This window comes from Myotis yumanensis, unplaced genomic scaffold (assembly GCF_028538775.1).
Source record: "Myotis yumanensis isolate MYYU_CA2020_CCGP unplaced genomic scaffold, mMyoYum1.0.hap1 SCAF_2, whole genome shotgun sequence".
In the NCBI taxonomy this organism is placed as follows: domain Eukaryota; kingdom Metazoa; phylum Chordata; class Mammalia; order Chiroptera; family Vespertilionidae; genus Myotis; species Myotis yumanensis.
This window is the reverse complement of record NW_027223753.1, coordinates 139,620,746-139,644,228: the sequence shown is the minus strand read 5'-3', so window position 1 is coordinate 139,644,228 and position 23,483 is coordinate 139,620,746. Positions and strand designations below refer to the sequence as shown.

The following is a 23,483-nucleotide window of genomic DNA, read 5'->3' as shown; positions in this document are numbered from 1 at the left end:
ACATTTAGGAGCAACCACTGATTATGTCCCATTGGCTAGGAATATCATCGCAAGGCCACACCTAGCTGTAAATATGACTGGGAATTGTAGCCTTTATTCCACCTGGCTGTGTGCCCACCTTAACAAAAACAAAGAGTCCTATTTTACTGAACAAAGGAAACATGATTATTGAAGGGCAACTAGCAGGCTTCATCAGATTCTCCACCACTGTCCTCGTCCCACCGGTTTGTGCCTGGGAACTGTCAGGATTCTGAATCAGTTACCTGGTAACTGGAGAGCAACCTAGCCTCGAGCTGGAAGCAGCGGACTGTGGTTTCTCTCTTGGAGAATTGATACACTGTGCAAACTGTGGAAACATACCGGGGTTGTAAAGCATTCTGAGGTGGCATCTCTTATAAAGGTCTTATTTATGCCATATTTGTAAGGTAATGTTGGTAAAGTAACCCTGAGGCAGAGAGAGCCTTTTTCTAAAGTTAAGACCATGAAGAACTTTGGGCCAGAAATAAAGAGGGGAGAGAACAGGAGTGTGTGTGTTTGGCAAAAAAAAAAAAAAACAAAAAAAAAAACCTGTGTGAAGGAGCCTTGGAGCTGTAACAATTCCATGCTTGTTCTTTGCTCTTAGCGCCTCCCTTCGATAGCCACTCCCCACTTCCCTCCAAAACCTGCATCTGTGTGTGTTTTCTCAAAGCTTTTTGTCACCTAGTAATAATTATAATAATTTGCCTCCTTTTAATAACCACCTCTGTTAGAAAGACATTCACATTTTAGAAAATCACCTTTCCCCCTAATATTTTGACTGGAGTGCTCTCTGTTCTATGTGAAAAGATATACATGTGCATTACCCATTTTATTTTATTTAATGAACCTTTTTGGTATGTGTTTGTACCAAAATAAATAAATTAAAATGGGTAATACAATATCCTATTGCATGTTAGGAAGATGTAATCTTGGGCCTTTTCCTTTATATTCTTTCTGAGCTTCTCTCCCAAGCAATAGCCCAGCAGGTTGGGGTAAGGTATTGACTTAATGTAGCTTATGCTTTCATCCTTAGCCTCAAACCGTGTTTACCCAGATGGGTTAGCACTTTTACAGGGTTAAACTAAAACATCTCCGGAGTACCCGTGTCAGGTCACTGAAAACACAAATATGTTAAATAGGTTCTCTTTTCCCCCTTGAAGATGCCTGATCTTGATAGACGCTTCTCTGAACAGATACCACAGAACCTGTTTTTTTCCCTCAGCCCTCACCCTGAAGATAAGATCACACAGGCAGAGTCAGTGCGGGAGCTGGCCTTCTCCCCAGTGCTGCCTCTGTGCCAGCTGATCCTCCTGAGTTTGGGAAAGAAAACAAGTCTCCCAGAAACGTTGACAAACCGTATTTTTAATTGAGGTATAATTCACATAACATAAAATGAACCATTTAAAGTGAACAGTTCAGTGGCATTTAGTATATTCACAATGTTGTGCTACCACCACCTAAGTTATTTTAAAACAATTATTAGTGGGGTTTTTTCATGTTCCTTCTTTTATGGATATACTAGAGGCCCGATGCACAAAATTCGTGCAAGGGGCTTGGCCCTAGCAGCTGTGGCAGCTGCCTCAGCCCCAGCTTCATCTGGAAGGTCCTTTGGCTGAACTGGTCTAATTAGCATATTATGCTTTTATTATTATGGATTATTATAGATTAGCTGTCAGACCAGGACTTTGGCAGCAGGGGATTGATAACATGCTAGAAAAGGATAGCTTGAAAACCAGGCTATTGTTTTTATGGTAGGGGGTGAAGGTGGGGGGCATGGAGCCATCTAAATAGAGGGGTTTGGTATTTGTGGGGGGTGAGGGGGTGCACTCACTGCTCTGTGACCTTGGGCCAGTTTTTGAATTTCTGAATCTCGGTTTCATGTAAAAGAGGAAGGGCAGAACTCTATGTGTGCATTATACCCATGCCAATTTCAGTAGGAAATAGCTCAGTCAGTGAAACCAGGGAAAGTGGGTGAAGGGTGTGCAGGACTTCTCAGTACTATTTTGCAACCTTCTGTGAGTCTAGAATAATTTCAAAATAGGAAGCTTAAATAGAAGACATATGAAAACATAAGACTTACACATCAATGCTCAAAGCAGCATTGTTCATAATAGCCCCAAATGCCCAACAACTGCAGAGCAGGTAAATGAATGTATGCCCACCTAACCGCTATTGTTCAGTCGTGGAAAGGAATGAGGTACTGACTCCTGCTGCGACCTGGATAAACCTGGAGAACGTTATGGACGACGAAAGAAGCCAGTCACAGAAGACCACATGTTATACGATTCCCCTTATGCCAAATAGCCAGAATAGATACAGCTATAGAGACAAAACATAGATTAGTGGTTGACGCACACCTGCTCCTGGCTCAGGGTTTCTCTGCGGGGTGATGGATGTTCTGTACTTGATAGTGGTGATTGTTACACAACTTTGTGAAGATGCCAAAACCCACTGAATCTTATTATTTCTAATGGTGAATTTTATGGCATGTGAATTATATTTCAACTAGAGACCCAGTGCATGGATTCATGCATATTGAAAGGAAATGAATTAGAAGGTGGCTGGCGGGGCGGGACTGGGTGAGATGAGCCTGACACACCCTGGAGCCAACCTCCCGCGGTCCCTCCCCAGCCGGCCACACCTGGGGCGGCGCCAGGGCTTGAGGGCATCTGTGGAGTGAGCAGGGTCCCTCCTGCAGGTGGGGTCCCTCTGCCTGGCCTATGGGGATAGGGCCAAAAGGAACCCAAGGCCTGAGATGATTTCTCAGGCCTTGGGTTCCTTTCTTTATTCTCTAAAGCACAGCTCACACAAGGTGGCCATGTTTTACAAACTTCACGAAAGCTCTGCCGGTGTGGCTCCGTTGGTTGGGCATCATTCAGTGCCAGTTTGATTCCCAGTCAGGGCACATGCCTGGGTTGTGGGCTCCATCCCCAGTGGGAGGCATGTGGAAGGCAGCCAGTTGATGTTTCACTCTCCCACCCATATTTCTCTCTCTCTCCTTTTCTCTTCCTCTCTCTAAAAATCAACAAAAATATTTTTTTTAAAAACTTAACTAAAGGTTGGGAATACTTTAAGGGGACTGCATCACAGAAAAGTTGTTCTTAAAATGTGCCCATGTTGCAAGGCCCTGACACTTCCCGGCTGCCTGTGTAGCTTCTAAGCACCAGCTTGCTCCCTGGCCCCCGGGTTTGCTGCTTTCTCCTCGGTGGGAGTACATTCTCCCACAACCAGAGCAGCAGCAGCCCCAAATCACAAAATCTCAGCCCCCACTTAAAAGGCAGGAACTCGCTCCCCACCCCCAGCCGCCAGCACCACATTCTGGAAGCATGCCACGTCCCAGAAGACTGCTTGAGGCCTGCCTAGGTGGTTACAGAGTAACTAGACACAAACACCTTACCTAACGGAAGCACCTGTGCTAAGTGAGCAGGGCTTCGTGAGCGCTTCCAGGCTGCTCACCAGGCAGAATCCATGATGTCAGCGTCAGCAGAGACTGGTGAGATTGGTAACAAGCCAGGGCGAGCCGATGGCCTTGTGGACAACTTAAAAAGAAGAAAGCGATTTATTGGGTATTTATTTAAAAGAGCCGGGCTCTGTTAGAGGTATCCACACCTGCATCAAACTCCAGACACCCTGCTGGTTTGCAGGGTTTCTTTCCATGGCAGCACTTTCAGCCGGGAGGGGAGTTTTTGGGCGGGGCGGGGGGGGGGGGGGGGGGGGGCGGTGAGGCTGTGATTCTTAGCAACCGAGTGAGTCATGTGTGGTGAAGGGCGCGGCAATGACGCAGTCAGCTGTTGTAGAACCATAGATACCCCGCTCACATGCTGGAGAAAACGGTCCCGTTCAACAGAATAACAACATTGAACCCCAGTGATTCACGAAAGGGCAGACTGAGGTGAAAGGTTAGGTCACTAGGCCAAGGTCCAGAGATGCTGTCAGGGGTAGCACAGCCAGCAGTCAGGTCTCCAGCCGCAGTACCTTGCACAGTGTTTTGGGATCTTTGGGCTGCAAGTGACAATCTTCCTGAGTAAACATGATGTAAACGAAGCAGACCTTTAACTCCCACATCGCATAGGTATGTGGTTACTGGATCTTGCGGTTCCTCTGGGGGTGTGGGGGGGACCTGCTTATGGCTGCACAGACTGGGTTGCATGCTCCTGGGAGTACCAGTTCACACATGCAGTACCTGAATGGTGCATTGTACAGCTGGACTGTGGACAGCCTGCACCTCTATGGAGCAGCTGTGGGTGTGGGCACTCCTTTAGTCATATAGTCATATATGGGTATCTGCTGGGGAGTGGCAGCGTCTCTGGCGCTCTCTGCCTTTCCCTGTTCATTGCAAGAAACAGCAGCTGCCCTAACTTGATGCCATTACACAGCGTTATCTGAGCAGGAAGGACGGGGTGGATAAAAGGAAAGGGTTCTGCTCAGTCATTCTCTTGCTGGGAGTGAAATCTTTTCCAGAGCACCCAATAGACTGCCTTATCTCTTACTGCCCAGGGATGGGTCACAGGGCCACCCCTAGACCAACCTTCGGCAGGCTCATGAAAGCAGGGCTCGGTGACAAGGCACGAGGGAAAAGGACCAGTGGGAACTGCCATAGGTTGTTGAAGATGGAGTGATGTATGTGAATGCATATGATGCTGCTGGAGGGGAAAATGAGTATCAGGAAGCAGTCAGAGAAAAAAGACAGACCACAGATCATGTGAAATGGGCAATTCAAGTTCGCTTTCTCTACATCAGCGGTTCTCAACCCGTGGGTCGCGACCCCTTTGGCGGTCGAACGACCCTTTCACAGGGGTCGCCTAAGACCATCCTGCATATCAGATATTTACGTTACAATTCATAACAGTAGCAACATTACAGTTATGAAGTAGCAACGAAAATAATTTTATGGTTGGGTCACAACATGAGGAACTGTATTTAAAGGGCCAGAAGGTTGAGAACCACTGCTCTACATGATGATGATGATGTTTCCCTCTGCGTGAGGTAGTGCCTCTCCTGGATCGGCCTGCCCTGATGAGGAACATGCCTCTCACCTGGGGGAGTGTAACCTCTTACCATTGCACTGTCAGCAGCTTTCCAGATTTTCCATTAGCAGGTCCAGGCCCCCTGGAATGAGTTTGTTTTCCAGATGAGCGGTTTGAGGCCTGTGCTCTTCCCTACCTGCTTCCAGGATGGGGAAAGGAGGAACCGCTCTCTGCTTCTCCAGACTCAAAAGTCGGGAAATGACCGCCACACTTAGTGTAACAACCAAACCAATTTCTAAACGCACAGCCTGTGAGTCGGATGCTTTAGGTTGGAGAATACAGAAATAGAAGTGACACCATTCTGGCCTCTAGAGGCTCACATTCACTGCAGCTATTTGTGCATGAAGGCTGTGCTAATTAAATGTGGTGGAGTTACACAGTCACCCCAGGGACACGGCAAGCTATTGCTTCACACCTCAGGACTAGGAAGAACGGGAGCCTGGACCAACTGGATGAAACCAAGGCGAGGACAAATCACTCCTTTAGTCGGATATGGGTATCTGCTGGGGAGAGGGAAGCAATGAGCTGCAAGGTGTGTGGTTCAGACCATGCATTGGTATATCACATATTCCCAAGTCATTGTGGCACTGTGAACACCAGCTGTAGATAAGCCATTAATGCCAGCCCTGGTCGGTGTCTCAGTGGATTAGAGCGCCATCCGTATCACAAAAGGTCCTCGGGTTTGTTTCCAGGTCAGGGCACATACCTACAATGGGGGTTCGATCCCTGGTTGGGCACATACAGGAGGCAACTGATCAATGTTTCTCTCTCTCCCCACTTCCCCTTCCTCTCTCTCTCTAAAATCAATTTTAAAAAGATATTGCCAAAGGGTAGTCCTAAGGATAACGCCAAACCATTCCTAGTGTTATATAGGATCCCCAGGAAAATGTGTGGGTCTTTGCAATATCCCTTACCAGGAGGAAAAGTAAAAGAGATTCGCCTGCAGCCCTCTACTCCCCCGTTTTGTCTTGGCTGGAAGGTGTGGTGTGGGAGGAGGTGCAGGGCCTTGAGTGGGGATCAGGGGTGGGACGTATTAGTATGACAGGTAGTAGTATTCGTTTCGTGGGGCTCTCTGGGCCGCACATGCTCCCGGGCTCCATGACCAGCTGTAACCCAGTCTGAGACGACAGGTAACACTGAAGGGACTCCAGTGAACACGGAGGCTCAGCTGGCCTGTTCGTTGCTGAGCAGTGATTATGTGACTGGCTGTGTCTGGAACTGAGCTGAGTTAACCTCTTACTGGTGTCAGCTTCAGAGACTAGGTTTGTGGGTTGGAGTCCTTTGTTGAGACACCAGGATAAGAACTCTGAAGCCTGGAGTTCTTGTCCTGGCATGTTTGGTATGGAGTCAGGTCAGGCTGGGATCCCCGTGCCAGGATGGAAGCTGTAGCCCCGGGGCCACCTGGCCTTAGGTGGCCTTTGACAGGGAAGTGGCCTCCAGCCTTCATTCAAAGGACAGAGCTAGTCTAGCTACCATAACTGTAGAGAAGCCTCCTCCACCCCACAGGAAGTTATCTGTCAGCAGCAGAGCTGTTATTTCCATCCTGTCCATTCCTAGCCACTTCCTCCCCATTGCCCCATATGCTTAGCATTCCACTGGGGTGGTGGAGCCAGCTTTAAATTCAGCCTCCACTTTGCATTAAGCTGACCCGGAAGTTATGGCAGGAAAGGCCATATAAGCCTGTGTGTGGGAACTGCCCCTGCGACAGAGCACTCACGGGGTGGACCTGGTGAGCACGATGGCCATATGCCTGGAGAGGGAAGCGCTCCGTTTGCCAGGGCTCCCAGCTCCTCCACCTGCTGCGCATAAGGTTGCCTTCCTGGAGTCAGGATGGATGTCAGGCGTGCATAGAAAAGCACCTGGAGATGTTACTTTCATAGTTAAAGACAGACGTTTTTAGAAAGAAACATCTCTAGAATGCATTGTGACATGTGTGACATGCCCATGGTGGAGGTTTGGGGCAGGTCGTCAAGCCTGTTGGACACGCCCACCAGACCCTCCGCAATACTTGTTTTCGTGACAAAGTAGACACTGATTTGGACATGACTCTTTAACTTTGGGAACTAAGTTTCAAATTAAAATGTAAAAATATTCTTTTTTTTTTTTTTTTTTTTTTTTTTTTTTTTTTTTTTTTTTTTTTTAAAATATATTTTATTGATTTTTTTACAGAGAGGAAGGGAGAGAGATAGAGAGTCAGAAACACCGATGAGAGAGAAACATCGATCAGCTGCCTCCTGCACATCTCCTACTGGAGATGTGCCCGCAACCCAGGTACATGCCCTTGACCGGAATCGAACCTGGGACCTTTCAGTCCGCAGACCGACGCTCTATCCACTGAGCCAAACCGGTTTCGGCAAAATATTCTTAAAATATGTAGTGTTAAACACATAAAATAGATGAGCTAAATATATTCTCAGTCAAAAAGGTAATCTCATGCATATAGGAATGTGTACATTGTTTCTTCTTAACCTGACAGGGCCAATGCTTGGCTCTTTGCAGTGGTTCCTGTACTTCCGCATTCTCTGCGTTTAACTGCTCTAAGCATTTGTGCAGTTCTGCTACTCATGAATTTCCTAAGGGCCTGACAGATTCCAGTTCATCTGGTCTGCTGATTTCCTAGTTCTTAGAGGAAATGTTTTCTTTATACTTCCATGTCATGAGGGCAGTTTCACCGATCTTCCCCTCTAGCTTTGTCCCCTAGAGGAGAAGGACTCCATCTGTTTTGTCATTTCTTCAGGTCTAGCTGGGTGGTGGTGGGAGCCAGGAGAAAGATGGGCCAGGCTGTTTGCTGAAAGCTGATGGTACACAATACGTGTTCCTCGGCTGATCCCAGCCAGCAACAGAAGTCCCTCTTCATGTCCTGCCTTACAGCCCTTCGCCAGGAACAGAGAGTGAATTTTTAGTTTGTATTGGTTAAGCTCCAAGGACCAGTACATGTTTGGAATTTAAGTGAGCATGGGCAGGTAAAGGAAGCTGCACTGTCCTCGTCTGATCCCATCTGTCTGTCTCCACATTTACAAGATACAGCAGGAACCCAGAGCTAGAATCTCAGGGGGATGGGTAACGCTGGTAAAAAATAGTGCCCAACAGCAGATGAGTGGATTAGAAATCTGTGGTACATCTACACAATGGAATACTATGCTGCTGTAAGGAAGGAACGCCTACCATTTGCAACAGCATGGATAGACCTGGAGAGCATTATGCTAAGCGAACTAAGTCAGTTGGAGAAAGATAAATATCACATGATCTCACTCATTTGTGGAATATAATAACATAAACTGATGAACAAAAACAGATCCAGAGACAGAGAAGCATCGATCAGACTGTCAAACCTCAAAAGGAAGGCAGAAACGTTGGAGAAAGAGGGAGAGATCAACCAAAGGACTTGTGTACGTGCATATAAGCATTACCAATGGACACAGACACTAGGGGGGTGAGGGCATGAGCGGGGAGGTGGGAGGCAATGGGGGGATAGGACACATGTGTAAAACCTTAACCAATAAAGAAAAAAAAATCCCAAGGACACAGAAAAAAATAAAGGACAAAAATGTATCCATGGGTAACATAAACACACTTGCATCAGTATTAACATGCAAAATCCTGTGTCAGAGGGGGTTTTTGTGGTTCAAAGATCTGTATCCAAATTCCATCCAAAGTTCTCTATCTCTTTGGAGTATGACTTTGAAATGTTAGTTTTCTGAACCTCTTTCTTTGTTAAATGGAACTATCAGGCTTACTTATCTCTAAGGGTGGTTATGAGATTCAAATGAGGGAACGTGTATGGGCTGATAAGGGTCAATACTAGTAGCTGCTAATGACGATGCACTTCCTATGCAATGTTATTCTCGAATCTTGTATCTTTCTATTACATCCTTAGACCTATATATGTCACAGCCAGTTCTTTTTCTACTTGTGCAACAAGTAAAATGTGGCTTTGGGTTTCCGAAAGTATGAATGGGTGTGGGAGTCACTCACTCTGTCACAGATGGCTTAATCTCTCACTTGTCTGTTTGCCCAACAGTGTGCCATGTAAACGGTGCGTGGTGGTTGGTAATGGAGGAGTTTTGAAGAACAAGACATTAGGAGAAAGAATTGACTCCTATGATGTAATAATAAGGTAAATATATTTCTCAGTTGCTAAACTGGAATTGTTTCAAAAGAACATGGCTTCCTGCTTGAGTACAGCTGTGTTTTAAAAGGCAGAGGAGTTGCTTTGATATTTTTAAGTACATTACATAACCTTCTCTCTCAGTTGTTGGCTAGAGACTTCAGGTCATTCACTTAGCACATGCTTATTAAGTCCCCTTCATATGCCAGGCAGTCCTGGCCCCAGGGGATTCAGCAGTAAATAAATAAGGCTCTCCTTCTCTGTGGAGCATACATTCTAATGAGGGAAGACAAAAGTAATTGAATAAGGAAATACAATAATAAATGCCATACATACAATTAAAAATAGATAGAGAATGACAGAGTGGCTGCTTTAAGATGGATGAGCACTTTGAGGAGGAGACATCTAAGCTGGACTGAGTGAACAGCCAGTGCCAGCCACATGGAGCTCAGGGAAAGGCAATGCAAGCAGAGAGAGTGTTTACCGCAGGCCCTCGGGAGGATATGATCCTGGGTTTGAGAGAAGTAGTAAGGAAACCAGTGAGGTGGCAGGGCAGCGGGCTGGGGAAGGGGGTGCAATTGGAAGCTAAAGAGGTAGGCAAGGAGCAGGCTATGGAAGCTGGGATTAGACTTTGTAAACTAGGACGAGAGCTTAGATTTTACTTTAAGAACGACAGGAAATGTTTGAAGATTTTTAAGCAAGAAAGCAATTTGACTTGATTATCTTTAAGAGTCTGGCAAAGGCCTGCCCAATGGAATGTGAGGGACAAGGGTGGAAACCAAGAGGCCAGGCAGGTTGCTGTTTTCAGGCAGATGATGCGGACTTGGATCAGGGTTGTCTTGGCAGAGGAGGTAAGAGGTTGGATAGATTGAAACATGTTTTAGAGGTAGTGTTATCAGGATTTGTTCATGTATTAGATATGAGCAGAGATGGGAATAAAGGAACCAGGGATACCTCCTCCTAGGTTTTCACCTTAAGAGACTGGCTGGATAGTGGTACCATTTATTGAGTTGGGGAAGACTAGGGTAGGAACAGGCTTAGAGGAGAACCAAGATTTCTGTATGAACATGTTAAGTTTGCAGTGGGCAAGTCCAGTAGGCAGTTGGCTAAACATTTTAAGTCTTGATGAGGTGATAAGCTGGACTGAAACCATGGAGCCGGTGAGATTTCCCGGGAAGAGACTGAGAGAGAAAAGAGGGCCCAGCACTGAGCCTTATGGTGCTCAACAGTTAAGAGGTTGTACAAAGAAAAAGAGTGAGTAGAAGAGATGGAGAAGACCCACCAGTGAGGTGGGAAGAGTCAGGAGATCACAGAAGCCAAGAGAGCACCGTGTTTTAAGGCAGAGGGAGGGACCACCATGTCCAAACCTGGTGAGAGGCCAAGCAAGACAAAAACAGAGTTCACCCTGGACAGGCAGCCTCAAGCTCACTGAAATTCTTGACAAAGCAGATTGAAGTGGGGGGAAGCCCAATGGGAATGGGTTGAGGAGAAAATGACAGGTGAGAAAGTGGAGAAACCAGTATAGGCGACGCTTGAGGACTTTTGCTCTGAAGTTGAAAAATGAAGTAGCCAGGGATGGTTATGGAATCGAAGGAGGATTTCCTGTGTGGTTTTCTTTTATAAAGATAGGAGATTCTACAGCACACTGGTATACTGATGGAACTGAAGAGGTTGGCGTGGGAAAGAAAGGGGAATGGGGTCCAAAGCACAGGTGTTGTTAGTCATTCATAATGGGAAGGACAACTGGGATTGTGGTTTACAGCTACCAAGAGTCCCAAAGAGGGAGTGGTGGGAAAAGCAGGACATTTTTGTTTCCCTCATTGAAAGGTCAATGGAAGGTCATCACCCTGGAGTAAGTTTGTGTGTGTGTGGGATGGCTGTGAATAGCCTTTTGAAGAGTGGAACGCTTCCCATGGGCAGTGCATTGGGATGGCCTGGCAGTGCCTGGGGGTTTTGCTGGGTCACAAACTGCCGAGGGCTTTTGCAAGTGACGTCACCTTATTTTCTGTTTTGTTTTGTTTTTTATCCATTTTGAGGAAGCTGTGAAAAGTTACCCACAAAACAATTTTGAAACACACATTTCTTTACCTATAATTGTCTAAAACAGTGGTTCTCAACCTTCCTAATGTGGCGACCCTTTAATACAGTTCCTCATGTTGTGGTGACCCCCAACCATAAAATTATTTTCGTTGCTACTTCATAACTGTAATTTTGCTACTGTTATGAATTGTAATGTAAATATATGATATACAGGATGTATTTTCATTGTTACAAATGGAACATAATTAAAGCATAGTGATTAATCACAAAAACAATATGTAATTATATGTGTTTTCTGATGGTCTTAGGCGACCCCTGTAAAAGGGTCGTTCGACCCCCAAAGGGGTCGCGACCCACAGGTTGAGAACCGCTGGTCTAAAACCTGATCACCTAGAACTACAGCAAGCCCTTGTGGGAAAATGCCCTGGGCACAACATTCCGAAGTCATTTCAGGTGTTAAGACTGTCTTTTTATTACACAGACAGTAGCAAAGGGTAGAAGAGTATTTATTCTCCTAGGGCACACTGTTTAGGAAACAAAGCATTCCTCTTAATAGCATGCCTTCAGAGTGTCTGCATAAATAGTGCATGTCTAACCTTGGCTTTGAGCACACACAAACCCAACCGATTCTTTGTGGTTCTTTAGTTCTTTCTAGCAATAGACATTCGTTTGGTTGTGGTTAGGTATAAAACAGCAATTTTATATTGTTACTTTATTTCAGAGCACAACAGTTTTGATGGGTCTTCACCTTAAATGTGATTCTTGCCTGTCAGTCACTTAGACACATGCCTACGGGCTACATGACTGTGTCACCTCGGCAAGTAACTTTCTCTGGACCTCAGGTCTCTTATCTGTATATTCAAGGTGTTTTGTTGGGATGTCTTTCAAGTTCTCTTTTAACCGTAGTATTGTGGTTCTTACGTTCCCATGTTTTATTTGCCTCCAGTGTCCCTGGAGTAAGACTGAATTACCAGTAACACCACAACCAATTTTCAAATACAACTGCAAGTTTCTGCTTTGATCAAGCAGCTGTTTCATGAAAGGGAATTATTTCCTTGGCCGTTATGTGTGAAAGATTGATTGCCTTATGCCGTTAGAGCACTGGACACATGGCAGATGTTTGTCGGACAGATACCTCTGGGAACTGGTGGAAACGGCTCATACTGCACTTGGGTCTACATATCTTGTGTTTTTTCTGTCCACAGAATGAATAATGGTCCTGTTTTAGGACATGAAGAGGAAGTTGGGAGAAGAACAACCTTCCGACTTTTTTATCCAGAATCTGTTTTTTCAGATCCCAAACACAATGATCCTAACACCACAGCGATTCTCACTGCTTTTAAGCCGCATGATTTAAAGTGGCTGTGGGAATTGTTGACAGGTGGCAAAATAGTAAGTTGGCAAGACTGATCTCCCTTCTGATTACCTTAATTTTTTTTTTTCTGTAACAAAAGACAACCACAATGTTTTATTTTCTATATTCTTGCTTTATTTCAGAACACTAATGGTTTTTGGAAAAAACCAGCCTTAAACCTGATCTATAAACCATATCAAATCAGAATCTTAGATCCTTTCATTATCAGAACAGCAGCTTATGAACTGCTTAATTTCCCAAAAGTGTTTCCCAAAAATCAGGTATGTATTTTTCTTAGTACTTTCAAACTAAGGATCTGGCTGGAGTAGAACAGGGGAATCTTAGGGGTCTCGTCTGAGTCAGTAAAATTAGGTACATGTGTATATTGTCTTCATGTTTTTCTTGCAAGAACAAGAACCTTTAGTGAAGGTTTCATTCTGCCCTTGCGGGGGCCCTTCTGGGGTCTCCATCTGCATGCCCAGGTGGCTCATCTCTTGCAACTCTTCAGTGTTCTGCAGCGGGCGGGGGAGGGGGCTGAGAGGCAGGCTGTGTTCTGAGCAGCAGGACTAGTTTCAGGACAGTGCATGGCTTTCAGCTAAAAGGAGTGGTCTGAAGCAATCTGCCATAGAAATCCCACAGGAAAACCAGAGGAAAGGTGAGGAAGGACAGTAAGGTAGCCCAGAAATATTTCTGCAGTCATGAAGGAGACATGGGCACTGAATTCTCAGCAAATGGTAGTTACAGCAATATTGACAGTTCTTAAAACTCCCAGTTCTTTAGTTAAGAGACATCTCATTGACTGTGACTTTTGCAGGCCTGTTTGTTTATAATCTAGAAAACAATGACTAGATCTGTACAGTGGCGGAGATGTTTTTCATTTGAAGCTTGAGTCACTTGTGTACATGCTATCACAGCTAAAGTGAGTGTTTTTCTTTCTCTTTTTGTAATCCCAAAGGGAAAGTCCCAAGAAACACACCTCCTGTACCTTTTCTTTAAGCATGAGAAAAACAATTCTAAAGTATTACATGCTAAAAATGAAATAACTTACAAAGAAATATTTTGAAAAGGACATACTTCTCCTCCCTCAATAACTCACATTATCTCCCAAGATTTTTTGCTTTATGTCCTTGTAGACTTTCCTACGCATTTAAAAACACATACACATTTTGTTTGTTCAATGTAATTGCAATGATACCATAGATGATGTTTTGCTATTTCCCCCTCCACCTAATAAATCATTCTTCTATTTAGAGACATTTAGGTTTGTACCCAGCTTCTTCTTCCATAAGTAACATAAAAATGCATGTGCTCATAGGGGTTTTCTGCACACTTGTATGATTTCTATAGGATAGATGCCTGAAAGTGAAATTCCCAAGTCAAAAAACATAAACGTCTTATGTTTAAATCCTATTTCTTGCTAGTGAGAGAAAAGCACAGATTCCTCGTAATTCTGAGGTGAAAAGGTAAGAGATAATTTTCCTAAGAAAGGTACGATCAGGTTTAACCTTTTTTTTTAAAAGATTTTTTAAAATTATTGATTTTTAGAGAAAGAGAGAGGGAGAAACATTGGTGTGAGAGCAAAACTTTGATTGGATGCCTCCTGCATGCCCCCTTCTGGGGGGGGCGGGTCAAACCCTTAACCCATGTATGTGCCCTGACTGGGACTTGAACTAGCAACCTTTGGTGCACAGGACACCACCAACTGAGCCACACTGGCCAGGGCATTATCTCTTTTACTTTAGGTGGCCTCCTAACTCCAAAAGCAGAGGAAGACCTTGGTTTTACTTAGAGATGGTAGTGGAACTAGTTGTAACTACGTTAAAGTTCTGGTAGGACATGGTGTCCCAGAAGCCAAAGGAGGAGAGGACACAGCTGCATTTTAAAGGTCACCCGTGTCAGAGGCCGTTCAGAGGTTGAGCACAAACAATAAACCCTGGTTCTGGAAACATGGAGGTCATATGAGTGAAGAATAAGAAAGGGAGAAAACCTGTTTGAAATGGATTAAAGAAAACATGGGACACAGCAACAGAGGCAAATCTCTAATAGGGTTTTGCTAGAAAAGGAAGCAGAAAAATGATTGGAACATAAGATCAAGGATAGTTTTTGTTTGTTTTTTAAGATAATGTTTGTATGGTGAAGGAAATGATTCAGTAAAAGAAAATATTGGTAATGAGGGCAGAAAGTGGGTAACGATAGAAGCAAACTAGTTGAGAGATGTGGTATGGTGCCCTCGTGGAGAAGTTGGCTGTAGGTAGAAACAGGACATCTGATCCCTGTAAGAGAAGAGAATCCTGAAAATCTGGGTAAAGATGAAGGTAGATTTGGAGTTGGGAAGATGATGTAGTTTCTGTGTGATTGATCGTTGTCTTAGAAAAATGAGGATTCAATTGTTGAAGAAAGGAGGCTAGGGCTGTTGGAGCATAGAGAGGTATAAAATTGTCATCTTGGAGAGCAGGAATGGAAATTCACTCGGGGGAACTTTGGTCATAAATGTAACATGCAACCAGGCAAGTATGATGTTTTCTCATGCCCATTCTGCTGCTTGGGTGTGGCTTTATCCAGGATTAAGATTGTCAGGAGATAATATAGGTTCTGTGGGTGATAGGTGCAGGAGAATTGTCTGTCCCCATAAGGAAATTATTATAACGATGAAGTACTCTAAGGGGTGGTGAAAGGAAGTACATGGCATTAAGAGGTACAAGAGCCAGAAACTGTGATGGATCAGTGAGTTGGGTGACTCCTAGGTTTTAACCCAACCATTAACTTCCTTTTCCAGCACACAATGGTCACCATAGTGCCCGGGGCAAAGAAAAACTTACACAAACATCTGTCAGGCTTTCTTTGCCTTCTGCTGTTTACTCGATTTTACTGTTTCTTTGTTTTCTTTTCCTCAAAATCATAATTAATCACATATAATGTCCGTGGGATCTGTGAAAAACATTTAACCAAAAGGAAATCTTGAATTGTTGATAAAACGTTGATATATTTTGTTTATCCCTTTGAAGGCCATCAATTTTGAATGCCAAGATCCTCCTGTCAAACAGCTGTTACAGCACTTTTCTTAGTAGTTGCACATGTGCAGGGGATGTAGAATCTGTTTGTAAATTATTGAAGATCCGGTTGAGACTGTGAGGACACTGTATATATCTGGAATCCTTGTTTTCTAGTCAGGTACTTACTAGTATAGTTTATCACTGCAGTTACTTGGTTAAAGTTAGTTAGCCTTTTCCTAGAACTAGTTGAATTATAAGATTCATAAGATTAGGCCTCCCAAATATGTCTTGGGAACAAATATCTCATTTGGATTTTTAAAGAAAAATTTTCCTTCTTTCCCCAGAAACCCAAACACCCTACGACAGGAATTATTGCCATCACCTTGGCCTTTCACATATGTCACGAAGTCCACCTTGCTGGCTTTAGATACAACTTTTCTGACCTCCAGAGTCCTTTGCACTACTATGGGAATGCCACCATGTCCTTGATGAACAAGGTAATACAGGTTATTTGTTAAAATCATTGATTTTTTAGAGTTGGAAAGCCCATTTTCTCTCTTCGCACTCTATCATTTTACATAGCGAAGAGCTTTTGAGAGATTGAGGGCTTGATAGGGGTTACAGAGCTACCAAACGCCAAAATCAAGTGCAGTGTTCTCTACTACAGCGATTCCCAATCTGTGGGCCTCAGACCCTTGGGAGAATCTCTGTTATTGTAAAGTACTGACAACCCATACAGGGACCAAGCCTTATCTTAGATACTATATCCTATTTGCATGATTTAAATATACACATAGCCTACTGTTGGAGATATTACACATTCACCTAAAAGCATTGCCATGTCCATAGTAATAATTTTCATGTATTTTTTTTCCAGTTAAGTAGACAAGGTCTATAACATTTTAACCCCATGAAAGAATCTTTATGGTCAGAAAGGTTGTCATCTTTGACACTAGCTCATGCTTCTCTTGAATTAGGGATCAGTGGCAGATTGAATCCTTCGGATTTTTATTTTAATTGACTGGGGAGGAGTTTTCTATTTTTCAAATTCTAATTTAGATTAGTGGCACAGCATAAGTGACAGGATTAAAATGTTATCTGTACATTTTTAATACTGAAATATGATTTGCTATAATGTATATGGCTATATCCCATGAAATCCCAGTCCCCTGACATCATCTCCCAGTGTTGTCAGGGTAGATCTTTTTTTTTTTTTTTTTTTCAGAAAATCAGATTTTTAAAATTATTTTTATTTTATTGCTAAAAGTATTACAAAGGGTATTACATATGTGTTCTCCCCCGCCCCCCCCCCCCCCCCCTCCACAATCCGCCAGGGTAGATCTTGATACTGACTTGTTGTGTCTTCCCCACAACGTGTGACAGAGACTTTAGTTGCCAAGGACAGACTTCAGGCTCGCTTCTCCTCAGCCCTAATTTCTCCTGCAGCACACTTGGCATTTTTAGTCCTCTAAAGAACCACACATTAAAACACCTTCCTAAAATTAGGATGCCTGTCATTAGAATAGAACAATTTTTTAAAACCTGAGTTCCTGGTGATGCATTTATTACAATGATCAACCCATTTGGATTCACAATTTTGGTTTCTAGACTTCCACCACGACTCAGCAGACCAGGAGATGATGTGAGGGAGCTCCTTACCTATGTGCTGGGTTGAGTGGAAAGAGTGGGTTTTAGGGAAAGCTCTGGCATAACAGTGAGCAAAGACAAATCAAATAGAAAGGTTAACCCAAGTCCATGACACTTGTTATACTTGAAGTTTTCATTCAGAAGCTTTTTAGATACAGCACATTCTGTTGAGATCGGGATAAACAGTGATTTTAGTTTATTTTTATCTTTTAGAATGCATATCACAACGTGACTGCAGAGCAGCTCTTTTTGAAGGACATTATAGAAAAGAACTTTGTAATCAATTTGACTCAAGATTGACCCTACAGACAGAGAAGATAATGCTGACAGTATTAGTTTTATTTTTATACTGGCAATTTATAGTTTATTTTAAAAAACGTTGGATGTACTTGTCAAGAAATTATGTATATTATGCCTGTCGCTGCCTGGTGATTTCATAACCACCAGCTTAATTTCTGTAAATATAATTTATGAAAACCAACATATACTGTTACTATGTCCGGGTAAAGTTGTAATTGCATTGTGTTTTTAAAAATATTTTTAGTTTTTTTCATTTTAGACTTTTGAAAGGATGTGACTTCCTAATAAGGGGACTTAAGTTGACGGCAATAGATTTGAATGCAAAATGACATATTTGGCTACTATAAAATGGTGGGGAATTGGCATGTGGTTGTGTTTTGATGTGGCAAGCTGGAAGCACGCCAGGTCTATATCTGGCTGACTTTAGTGTCTTTTTGTTCTAATTAAGGAACATGCAGTTTAAACCAGCTCTGAATACAGCAGTGTGGATGGTTATAGAAATCGAAGGTCATACTGGTATATTTAGGCTCCCCCCTTGCAATTAAGTAAACCACGATTATGAGTAATTAGGTAGAATGAAGATGGTATTTTTTGTTTTTAAGTTTATCTAGACAAGTAAATAACCAAAGAGTGTAATTACTAAAGTCTGGTGACTGCATTGTGTTGAAGAAATTTTTTAAAAAGTTTATACAAAGAAAGCTGAGTAAGACATGCTCAAGGAGAAAATTCTTAAACTTTGTTTTGCCTGGTTTAATTCATTAACTTTTAAAACTTTATTATTTGAAGTAAATTAGGAAAGATGAAAAAGACACAAGTAAATCCGTAGGAAGAGTCAAGGTGTTCTTGGATTTAGATGGTATTTTCTTCTCCCATCTTCACATGGAAAGCTCACCTGACTAGGGTATTCCAGTGAAGAATCCTATGGATGCAAAGAAGCCAGTCCTACAACTGTGGTGACCTGGTCTCACTTTCCAGTTTAATGAATATAACTAACGACTATGGTGGGGTAGGGTAAGTGGTGAAGGAGAAAGGAAGAGAACAGAAGGTATAAGAATGATGGAATAAAAAGCTATCAGAAGAGGTATGAGTTGAAGAATTAGTACCGTTTTTAAAAAATATATATTTTTATTGATTTCAGAGAGGAAGAGAGAGGGACATAGAAACATCAATGATGAGAGAGAATCATTGATTGGCCGCCTCCTATTGGGACCTCAGCCTGCAACCTGGGCATGTGCCCTGACAGGGAATCGAACCTTCGACCTCCTGGTTCATAGGTCGATGCTCAACCACTGAGCTATGACCGGGCAAGAATTAGTATCTTTTGAATAATTATCACTGGGGACATTGATGTTATTGACAATCAACCTGCCTCTCTAAAGAAAGGGTGGAATAGTAGACCAGAAACAGGAATAAATAAGGTACTTAGAAAGCAGGGTAGGGGAGAAAACTAGTAGTAGATTTAATCCAGATCTAGACATTAAATATGGATGATGTCCTGTTAATAGCATACGTTTGCACTGGACCAATTTCATCTGATTCTTCCAATAACGTTGAGGTGGAAAAGGCAGGAGCCATGCTGAAGTCCCCATGTTCAGTGACCTTTTCCTCCCACTGCACAGCCGGAGGCTGCAGCGGGGCTGCTGGAGTAACTCCGGCTTCAAAAAGGATACTGTGGCTACAGAAAAAATCAAAGTCAAAACCAATGGTGGCATCCCTAATGTTACTGTGAATAGTATAACATTGGCCATTAAATTTTCTGATGTTCAAATTCAGGAATCTGGCATTTTGTGTAGTATAAGAGAAGGCTATAAACCTGAAGGTGGTTTTAGTTAAGCCAAAAAAAAAAAAAAAAAAATCTGAGCAAGACACATATATACAATTTATTAAAAACACTTGAACACATTAAAATCTCACTATTTATACAATCTAAATTCTAGCAACATATACAAATACTGAGTGACTACAGTACATGCCGAGGTAAGAAAAGTACATTCTGGGAGAATTTCACTGACACTTAAGCCATTTTTGTTTCCAATATGTATTTCAATACATGTTTTGTTTCCACCCTTCCCAGTGTCAAAAAAAAAAAAAAAAAATAAGGAGAGAGAGAGATGAAGAGACTAGCCACAAGCTGGTGTGACTAAATGATCTAAAAAGTACTTTAATAACCATCCAACTCTTTAGATTTTGCAGTTTAGGGACTTCAAGTTCAGAACTGAAAGGCAAAAGCAAATAGGTAATTTGTTCTTCATTAATTTCTCTTAAAAAGGTCTGGAGAGCATAATCTGTTAGTTCTTTTTAATCATATCACCTGACATGGTGCTTTTATAGCCATCCTGCTCTCCAGGTGACAATGTGGAGTCAAGGCAAGTACCTAAAGCTTTACCACTTTCCATACAATTAGAGCTGCATTCATATTTAGATGAGCTCACTTTCTGCTCCCTGCTGTGGGAGGAAGGGCAAGTGCATACACAACATCATAATTTCAATTACTGTATAAATCCTCTACTCGAACCATTTCGTCAGCAAACTAAACCAATTGTTCAATGCAAAGTGCAAATAGTGAAACATGAACTTAAATAACTGGACCAGACCCTGCATACAATAGGATCTATTTAGATTTACAGCTTTTAATAAAATATAAGTCAGCATTCACAATATCTTACCTCTAACTGTGCTGGTTCCTAAGATCAAGTAACAGCGAAGTCAGTGTAATTTTACAAAACATGTAATGGCCACACTTGCTGCACCACTGTCTGATTCTATTTTTATAATTGTATTAATAGGAAAAAAATTTAAACCAATAAACCACAGTGACTTAAGTCTTTTACATATTTCAAGCAAAGAATAAAAATTCGAGGACATTTTTGTAAAAAATGGTTACTTTTCACATTTTCAGTTGTTACTTGATTGTCTCCAAAGCTGTATATATATATCAGACATATAAATGTAGTAAAAAAACAAACAAAACCCAAACCCCAAAACTCTACTATGAAAACAAACTAAAAAAAAAAGTACAAAACCAGAACAACCCTTTGTATCAGGCTCAGCTCTTCATTTTGAAAGTAAAATATATAAAAGTAGTAAAAACTAGGTATTTGTAAGAATCATTGGCAATTCAAGGACAGCACAGTGGCATTTTGAATCAAGTCTTAAAACATGCATCATTTAAGAAAACATTTGCTTCTCAAAAAAAAAAAAAAAGGTTCCATGGGAAAAGGAGGTGCACACAGTTACACAAAAATAGCAAGCATCTTTGGGAAAACAAAATAGTTATTGAAAACATTTCTCTTAAAGCTTCAAAAAGGTATATGATTCTAGGAAAGGTATATTCTCTCTGTACTAAGGATGAATAAAAAAATAAAGCGATTGGTTTACTCTCTTCCCACCTGAAAGGGGATGGCTGCATTAATACATGTGCTTTACACATTCATATGTTCTAATAAAAGTTCAACACCTGTGCTTTTTGTTTCAAATATTTTGAAACAAAATATGGATTGGGTTTTCAATGAATAAAATTATGCTTCATACTATGTATGGAAAAGGAAAAGCAAATGAAAATAAAACCAATAAAATCATACAAGGAAAGGGTGGGAGGCTGTAGAAATAAACAGTTCTATTTGGAAGCAATGTTTTAGATTACTGATATACTTGTGGAAGCAACAAAATGAAGACTGTTCACCTTCAAATTTAGCAAGTTCTGGCAACATCATAATCTGGTGGCCCAGGCCAACAGAAATGAGTAGGACCTGATGGAATGGAAAAGTACATTTCCATTAAGACTACAAATTAAAGTATGTAGAAGGGATTTCAAATTTTAATCACATGGGCAGCTTATGTCGTGTTGCCAGCCTAAAGACTTTTACATTCTAGGCTGATAAACTACAGATGATTTCTATTTCACCCATCTGAACTTAGCTCTGTTCTGGGTAAATGGTAACAAGGTGCCCAGGGGAATAAAAAAAGACACATGAATAGTCACGTGTGAGGATGCTGTAACACCTCTTCCCTACGTATGAGATAAAGAACTACTCACCCTCTCACACACGGATGAGGCACAAACACACTGAGTTTATAGTTTGCTTTGGAAAACTAAAACACTAAAAAAAACCCCAAAACATACCTTGAGATTAAAAAAAAAAATCTACATATTTTAAAAGGGGGCAAATTCTGGTTATCTTTTTTAAAGGTAATTTACAGGACTTCTGAAGAATGATTTTGCCTTTGCTGTGATAAATAGAAGTGGGGCATGTTTACAGCGTCTACTTGGAAGCCCTCAACTTTTCACAACCCTCCTGGAAAAAATCCCATTGCAAATAAAGTTGGAGGGGAGGAGTATCTCTTTCATCGCTTTTTTAGAGAGGATCTCTTTTATAGCTTTTTTAAATTGCAAAGTTCCTGTTTCCACAGTGAGAAGTAAACTTAAACACATTAGAGGATCTGAATTCATGAAGTTTGACAGAGCAAGTATAACCCAATGAAAAAACTCAAAACATTTTACAAACACAAGAACGGGTTGGCCGTCAAGGCCCCAGGCGGGATAAGCAGAGGCCAGGCCAAGTCATGTACGGCGGGTGTCAAAGCACCTGAGTGTCAAAAAGTGACAACCACCCTGCTCATTAAATCGGAGTTTCGCACCTGTACTCTTCTTAAGGAAAAATGGATACGTGTGTATGACTGCAATCAAAACAATGATTATGTATCACTAATTATTATTTTAAATCCAGAAAGGAATACAGGAATAGAAGAGGAGGAAATCATGATAGTACCCACCTTCACACAAAGCAGAATTTCAAGCCATTAGACATTTCAAGAACAGTACCATGCATTATTGCCAGTCAGGCTTACAAAGCCTTGTTGAGTTCATCAAATGTACCTGCAGCATTGGTAATAAATACTTACTTTCAGTGATTTTTAATTTCTTTGAAGTGCATAGTAGGGAGCTTTTTCTGTATTAAAAATAGTGTTTTACAGTAGTAACAAACAGGATGTTCGAAATTTAACAGGCAAGCAGTAACTGCTACAACAACACTTCTAAAGCAAGATGGCAAGATTAGTAGTTTCCTGTACCTCGGTCATCACACTTCCCCCACTACATCCGTGACAGATATGTAATACATTCTATATATTACTACCACTAATAGGAAAAAAAAAAGGCCATGTGCTTTAAAATGATGCTTTGTAAAAAGCAGCATCACCTTCAAAGGATTTCTTTAAAAACATCACTGTCGCCATCCCTCCCTGTTCCTGACACCTCCTGTGTGCTCTGTGGCACCTGGTACACCAATTCCTCTGGGGCATTTGGACCTGGCTTCCCACCTTTTGGGGTATCATACTGGGCCCGGGTTGAGGAGCAGCTGTCAGTCCTGGCGAGAAGAGTGTTGTATGTTCCCACTAAAGGAGGAGGCTGGTTCCCTGTAGCTTTGAAAGTGGACGTTGAGGGTAGACCAACTGAAGCTGGGGTGTGCCCCGAGATATCCATGACAATGGGGGTTGCATACTCAGGCCCCGTAATTGGGAGTGGTTCAGCGTAGGCGTGATACACTTCTTGCATCGGGGAGTTGTAAGGATCTAGGTCAGCATAGCCTGTTTCTTTTCCTTCTTCTGGTTTGAAGGTCGACCTCTGATGAAGTGTGCCAACAATTCCTCCCACAAGCGGCTGGGCATACTCTGTGAGTATCACAAAGGACAACAGAAATGTTACCTCATTGATATGGGCCTCATATAATTTAGGGTGCAAGCTACAGACTTACACCAAAGCAAAAACTTCTCCATGGAACTTTTGTTGCTATCAACATAGACCCTGTAAGGACCAACTTCAAAAATTAAAATTAAAGATGTTATCTTGTGTATCATGGTAATAAGTTAATATGCCAGAACACCTCACTGTTCATGTAATTTTGCATCAAGAGTGTTTGTATATGTTCTTAAGATACATACAGTCTTTCACTAGAAAAGAAATTTTCCATTGTTGGAATAGTATTAGAATATAATTT

At 42.1% G+C, this 23,483-nt stretch overlaps 2 protein-coding genes across 8 annotated transcripts in view; one reads left to right on the top strand and one right to left on the bottom strand.

The window, feature by feature from the left end:
- ST3GAL6 (ST3 beta-galactoside alpha-2,3-sialyltransferase 6) overlaps positions 1-22,394 on the top strand; it is an 87,043-nt gene extending 64,649 nt beyond the window's left edge. For 3 of the 4 annotated variants that reach the window (XM_070406110.1, XM_070406107.1, XM_070406108.1), the window contains 5 exons: positions 9,067-9,162; positions 12,399-12,585; positions 12,691-12,828; positions 15,885-16,037; positions 17,401-22,394. In XM_070406110.1, coding sequence (XP_070262211.1) covers positions 9,067-9,162; positions 12,399-12,585; positions 12,691-12,828; positions 15,885-16,037; positions 17,401-17,487 — 661 coding nt within the window. In that variant the 3' untranslated portion in view covers positions 17,488-22,394. The remainder of the gene's footprint in view (positions 1-9,066; positions 9,163-12,398; positions 12,586-12,690; positions 12,829-15,884; positions 16,038-17,400) is intronic. The other variant, XM_070406109.1, reaches the window with a different exon arrangement.
- DCBLD2 (discoidin, CUB and LCCL domain containing 2) overlaps positions 19,345-23,483 on the bottom strand; it is a 177,369-nt gene continuing 173,230 nt past the window's right edge. For all 4 annotated transcript variants that reach the window (XM_070406104.1, XM_070406105.1, XM_070406106.1 and 1 more), the window contains one exon: positions 19,345-23,157. In XM_070406104.1, coding sequence (XP_070262205.1) covers positions 22,688-23,157 — 470 coding nt within the window. In that variant the 3' untranslated portion in view covers positions 19,345-22,687. The remainder of the gene's footprint in view (positions 23,158-23,483) is intronic.